The 7,250-nt window shown below is 31.8% G+C and overlaps 1 protein-coding gene across 1 annotated transcript; it reads right to left on the bottom strand.

Moving 5' to 3' along the window:
* Positions 1-3,183: 3,183 nt before the first annotated feature.
* On the bottom strand, positions 3,184-5,892 carry LOC111001857. Its single transcript, XM_022271898.2, has 5 exons — positions 5,790-5,892; positions 5,287-5,469; positions 4,277-4,396; positions 4,034-4,180; positions 3,184-3,668 (listed from the first exon to the last, which is right to left on the bottom strand). Exons 1-5 carry the CDS (start codon positions 5,835-5,837, stop codon positions 3,219-3,221), a joined length of 948 nt encoding a protein of 315 aa, XP_022127590.2. The 5' UTR covers positions 5,838-5,892; the 3' UTR covers positions 3,184-3,218.
* Positions 5,893-7,250: the final 1,358 nt, after the last annotated feature.

The following is a 7,250-nucleotide window of genomic DNA, read 5'->3' as shown; positions in this document are numbered from 1 at the left end:
ACCCACAGCATTGTCAAGAGCTGAAAGGTCTGGGGTCACGATTGTGTTTTGTGGGTTGCTATACTGTCGTCACGATAGACGATTTGAATAAGGTTGTTAGCACACAAGCAAATAAATTTACCTGAGATATTACGTTTTTCACTACTATACTATTTGTTTTAAAATACATTTATCGAATAAATAATAATATAAATATACAGACCAAAAATAAAACAAAGATAAAATAGTATAATAATACCATAACGACGCCAAGTTGCAAGTTTAAGTGCTGGAGAAGAATTGATAATAATAGTTGGAAGTATACACAACAACGGCTTATCACTTTCGAGCGATCTCTTTCTGTCTCTAAAAAAACAAATAAAATAAGGTGAGCGTAATGCAAAATTACGTCCTATAGTCATTTAGACAAAACTAATGTTGAAATTAAAAAATAAATATTGTAAAATATATTAAATTTAAATAAAATATCAAACGCTTCAACGTTTTGATTTGTTTTATGGGCCTAGAGTCGGGGCTAGATTTAGGGGAGGGCAACTGGGGCTACAGCCTGGTGCCTCCTCAAATGATGGGACCCCACTTTACTGTATTGGCCTTGAGAATCTGGCTGCTATTAATACTTCTGTCCAACACGAATTCCTAAAACAAATATAGTAAAAAGATAATAAATAATTTAGCGTTAATTTCTCTTCCTCTCTAATAGAGTTCTAATTGATGGTTTCCAGTTCTATTTTGATATATTCGCACTGCCAATAATCGCCTTTCTGCATGTTCTTTCGGATACATTACTTAGGTAAGCATGACTATTTTGGATATTTACTTTAATCAAGAGGTAATGCAGGATAGACTATTTAAAAATGTACTGTTCTTGAACCGTTCGTGCAGGTCTTTACTACGAAAGGTCACGCTCGGTTGGTATTTGAATACTAAGATTCGGATACGGTGACTTTAAATCACAGCGGTGTTTAATCTAAAAATATAGTATGAATATCAGGAAATTAATAATATGCAAGACTCCATACTTACTAAAGCCTTTTTAAGTTCAATATTTCATTCAACTTCGATCGATGGGGGTTGTCGTCCACTCTCTTTCAGCTCAGAAACGAGATAACAAAAATTTCAAAAACTTATAACCCAATAGAAAATAAGATACGCTATATCGCTACTCTGAATTGTCTATCACGGGCAGATGATATAAAGACATAAAATATTTTAGAGCAGTATATACTATAATATACTATATTATACTATATACCGGAGAACAAGTAGACTCGAAGTCATAACAAATACAGGCTTAAGACCTTAGGAGTGGAGAAGTAGTTTGAACTACTGAATTAAACTCTATCCAGTTTAGTACGAAAATAATAGTAATCTGAATTTGTATAAAATAATATTATCAGACCTAAAGAAAAGCCTTTTTATACGGCGATTTAAATCTCCTTGGTTTTCGGTTCTTTGGTACATGCATATTAAATTAAATTCACATAATTGTTGCATTTCATAGTAATTATAATAAACCAGTCAACCTAGCATATAAATCGACGAATTAAAATTTTCAAAAAACTTATGTTAGCCCACTAAAAGATTTACAATTTGGTTTATATTTAATTTAATTTATGAGCTTATTTTCTTGTTTTACTATACCGTGATCGTGAACTTTAACAGGAATTCTTAGAATTTAACTAAAGGTTAGACAAATAATTCTGAATTTCAACCTACGCTGATTATTATTATTTTGGAGAATGAAAAATTATATACATATATAATATATATGATTCTGAAAAGCACTCCTTAATTACTACTACACTCCTTATTTAAAATATAAGTGATTTATACAGCTACATCACCAATTTGATGTCCAGATTAGTATTGTCAATGTATTATTATTTATTAGATTACACAGAGCAAGACAAAATTTAACTGTGACTTTTTATTAAGCGAAAAAGAAAATGACACGAAAAAGTTTGCCTCTGTATTTAGGAGACCGATTGAAGGATATTTTTTTAAATCGGTGGTTTTTTTATCTTATTATTTCGGAATACATAATTATATTGTTTCATTTAATGATTAAACTAAGTAATTTAGCTTATTTGATGGTGTAAAACTGAGGGTGTATATGTGGGGTATGCTCATGAGGCAGGTGGTTATGCGCTATATTGGCTTTATATGGCTTAAACAAGTCAAGCCATAAGGCATATATAAATATACCAAATATTGGTCGTTGTATGTCCTTGCTGCGCGATACTAAGCTGAGTTTTTTGCACAGTTAGTGTTGATGTAAGGAATATGAAACAAATACTTTTTAATTAAACACGAAACCATTCAAATTAATGTGCTCATTGACCTAATCCTTGGCTATGCTTCGCCATCTAGCGGTGCTATGTGAACGTAAAAACCGCACTGATATCGCGTGGTATTTTTGAATGGATTTACTATAACTGTCACAAAAGGAAAGTTTATTCCAAGAGTTTATTATTACTTTTGTGCATAACCGAAAAAATAACTTTTGGAGATTTTGTAGACGTGTTATCAGTATCATGTATAGATTTCCTTAAGATCTTTTCCGAGCCAGACAATAGTTCCCGAGCCTTGAAAATATCTAAGCAAAAACAATGGACGCTCCAAGCATTGAGAGGACATTGGAATCTTTATCATATTATATACATATGCTAAGAGCCTAATGATAACGTTTAGAGATTACACTTGCGTTGGACTGCTATTCCAATGCTATATAGTGTACAAAAACAATGTTACCAGCAGCTTCGAATATTCAACGTGAGTTATATATTGACAGGCATTATAGAGAAGTGAGTTCACCATACTGTGATGTAATATATGGCTCGTTTTAGCGACAAATGTAGGGAGGATATTAGGAAAGTGAATTCGTCAAAGTCACTTTCAATTGGCGCGAACTATCGAGTTCCCATTTGCCTTCTTTAAAGTAATGGTTAGCTATTGTGCTATGTTATTTCTGGTAGGCGTTATCTTTGTGTTTAGTATAATTACATTGGGAGAATAATATGTATGTACTTTCTTATGTTACTAAATGTTTTATCATGTATTTATTAATGTAAAGGTATACAAACACTTGGCTGTAACTTTTCAAATATACAATTTTTTAATGCATATTAAATGCTCATTGCATACCATAGTACATTGAGTATACAAGTAATTAAACCAACAATATTACAGACTACATATTTATTTACAAAGCTTACATTCTATTCCCATATTTCTCTTCCATAATTATCCTCAAAGGAATTAGGAAACTCATTTGCACTCGGTGTCTCGTCAAATGTTTCATAATTAGATAAATCAAACTTGTCCGCCAAGAATGTGTCAGCTGCAAATGTCACTGGCTTATCTGTAGAAAAGAACTGGTCCATTCTAGATGATGTTGTTGTCGGATGTTCTGTGGTACTTTCTGTCGTCTTCTCCATTTCCGTTGTTGTGTATCTGTAGGTGGTAATCGAGTCAATTATGAAGGGCCGACAGAAGCCGTTCGAATATTGCCATCCGTGGGGGCAAATGAATATTTGTGGCGTTAGAACACCGCGCTTCGATAGACATACGAAGTAATGGTTAGAGCTGCCTTCCAAGACGGCAGAATGCCCTACTCTTTGACAGTCAGGAACAGGGCGGTGGGTGCATTGTCCATTTTGCAGAAGGATCTGTAAAATACGGAAATTGAAATGTTTCGAAACTGCAACCAAGTGGAATGTTATATTTAATATGGACATTGTTGCAGAGGAATATTATATTTAGTATCAGAGCTTTAGATCAGGCGTCGAATAATCGCTAGGCATTACCTTATAGGGTTGTGCGTTCGAACTCTAACTAAATAATAAATTACTTATTCTATGAGCGCCTTAAGAAATTGCTGATATGGTAAAGAAAAATATCTTGACAAAATCAGCACATTCAAAATTCTAATATTAAGGTATCTGTTAGGCACAGGTGGCTGATCAATCTAGAGCCAGTTCCAACAGTTAAAACCCTTATTATATATAAGTCATAAGAGTATCAAAACAATTACCGAGCATTGAGCATTCTGTGGATTATAGCCATAATGCCTCGGGCATAAAGCAACTGTGTGGTCTGCTGGTGCTCCGTCCGGTAAGCCTTTTGGCGGTGAGCACAGATGGAACTTCCTGCAGTCGTACGCATCAGGGAATATGCCAACCTGAAAATTAGTTTCAACATTTTACTTACAAACGTCTAGAAAACGTAAGATATATCACGTCCAGCGAATAAACTACATTCACAATTGCAGGGTTACCTGTTCACAGGTATGGTCATACTTCTGACTGGCTGCATCACATTCGGGGACAGCTGTAGTTGAGCATTGACCCAGATGGGCATTGCAGGTTTGTTCACCAGGACATTGTTGCAGAGGAACCTGTAATTAGTTATATGTAAATAAACGCTTATTCTAGAAAGCTAAATGGGTCTAATAGATATAAAGTAATTAGACTATCCTTATAAACGGTGACTAACACTGTGTTATTTCTCAAACTGTGTGTACGGTAGAGCAGAAACAAAAAAAGAATTTATAATTGATTCATGTTATACAGATAGTATATCTTAACATATATATTTCTTGTGTGCGTGTGACTGAACTCCTCCTAAACGACTGGACCGATTTAGACGAAATTTTTTGTGTGTGTTCAAGGGGATCTGGCAATGGTTTAGATTCACAATTTTGTCCGCTGGACAATGTTTTTTTAATTAATTTTCAATTTATTAGTTGTTGTTGATTTTGGAATGTTTTACATTGGATCCGACAGACGGCGCTACCATCGCAGTGTCAAATTTTAAATAATATTCGAATTTTAATTTTAGTAATTTAAAAAAAGTTTTGTTATCATTGTGTTATATCGTGTGTGACCATGTGCTGGATCGTTAGATATTGTCATAACATTTGAATAATAATTTTCATCAAAATGGCTTATTAAAAATTGAAATTTTGAAATCAAAGACGTGTAGACAGGACAACGTCTGTCGGATCCGCTAGTTAATTATATTTTTTTCTTGATGAATTAAATTAAGGGATTCTGAAGGCGAATAAAATTCACTTTACACATTATTATGAATTATTTCCATTATTATGAATTTTGGTGACGTAATTTAACATATTAAGTTTTTTTATTTCTCTTCAAATCAATGTGTTACAAGAGGTTTATATAATCTTCCGGGAGATATATAGAAAAATATTATTAATCTAAAGAAATAACTAATACACTCAAACTTAATTAATTAAGGTACTTTCTAAGTTAAACATAATATAACCTTCAACCATCCGATCGGCAGTGGTATACATGTCACAGCATGGGTGCAGTTCTGACAAGCCATGCCTGGACCAGTGCATATCCCTTCGACGTCCACCTCTCCATCACCGAGCGACCTTCCAAGTGGAACGCCAGCCATTCTATTGCCAGATATTACACCGCCTAGATCGAAGGAGGTTGTTAGCTGTAATTTCAATTAATGTGAATTAATATAAATATATTCGGCTCTGTCGTATTTGTTTGTTACTACCAAAATGAGAACTATTTTATTCTCTTTTCCTGTTAACTATTTTATCAAATAGGGATTGTTTGAAAAAAAAACAAAAAGTTTTTAGGAAATGAAAGATGCAAACAAAGATAAAACATGTAATATTTTGCAATTAACACCAATATTTTGATAATTACATCGTAGCTTAATTTATATAGTGTAATAATGCTTATAAATTAGATAAAAATAAGTAATACTATATCAATTAAATTGACATAATATAAACATATACTCACAGATCTTGTAAAACAAAAAATACATATTATTAAAATTTTAAACCACATTTTAAATATTGGTTGTTTGAGATTACACTTAGACTGAGCAAATAATTTGGAAGACAATGACATTTAACCCCTTATCTATTTGATAATATTTACTGTAGCATCAAAGAAATCGTATTTATAAATCAATGAATTCTTGCGTAGCAAAGATTTTGATATTATTTAAATTTATAAAAACGTCGTTTTCGATGTTAATTATTATTTAAATTTTTATATTTTTAATTTAATATTTAACGTAATAAACGTGTGCTTTAAGATGATATACATTGTTACGATTCTAGAGCTTTAATAGAAGTAGGTACTATTAGTAGAAAATCATAATACAAATGACTTTGATGATTGGTGAATTTGGTTAAAAGAACCACACACACATTTTACTTTTTTTCTATTCTTACAGGAACATAACAATTACATAGTAAACTTATTAATATAAAAATCAAACTCAGAGCATAATATTAAACATAAAATAAAAAACAAGAAAACATAAAACCCAAACCAATTAATAACAAATTTTAAATAATGCAATTCTAGTGAATTCGGCCATGGTGCAATTAAATATATCAGTCTCTTATGTAATAATATTGCGGCAAAACCGTGGCGCTTCTCTAAGTAATAATAAATAATAATTTATAAAGCTACACACGATACAAAACTTAACAGAACGGATAAGAAGTACTTCGTAAACACATAAATCTTGTTCGTTACAAAAAGTGTACATATATTTCTACAACCCGGAAATATTTTCTCTCATAAAATATGTTATATACGTATTTTGGGTAATCCAACATATGTCCTAATATTTATAAAGATAATTATTTTGATAATATAATCAGTGTTCAAATATATGAGTTAAAAATAAATGACGTAGGTTAACTAAGTTGTACTATAATTAAATTAATTAAATGTTTTGTTGTCTTAATATTTTTGTGTTTTCCTTTTGCTTGATGCTCAACTGAATTTCATTCAATTATGAAACAGTTACACTTTTAATTATACAAGTTTGGCCACTAACATGGTCTGGGAATTAAGTAGTGTTAGTGATAATACACATTTGAGGGGTAGGTATTGTTTAAAAGTGAAGACCACTCAATACAATACCCTCAAGATCTCTCTCCCAAATCGAGTGGGTGGCTGGAAATGATTTCTGGAAAGTGCACCTTCATTGATCTCTTTGAAAAACAGCTTGGATAATTTCTAAAAATCCGCCAATATATAGGCATCATATTGTCAAGGTGCTAGTTTATCTAATAAGTAAAGACACTGTCTTTAAAGAACTTTAAAGGACTTTAAGGCTAAACCTAACGATATATTGACTAGAATTTAAGTGTATTTTGCTGTACACTTGAAACAGGAGCAAAATTTAAAACAGATGTATTTTAAAATTATTTTGAATTTAAATTGTATTTCATTTAAATA

Source organism: Pieris rapae, chromosome 17, assembly GCF_905147795.1.
Source record: "Pieris rapae chromosome 17, ilPieRapa1.1, whole genome shotgun sequence".
NCBI classification, from domain to species: domain Eukaryota; kingdom Metazoa; phylum Arthropoda; class Insecta; order Lepidoptera; family Pieridae; genus Pieris; species Pieris rapae.
Note: the sequence above shows the minus strand (reverse complement) of the source record. Positions and strands in the feature narration are given on the sequence as shown.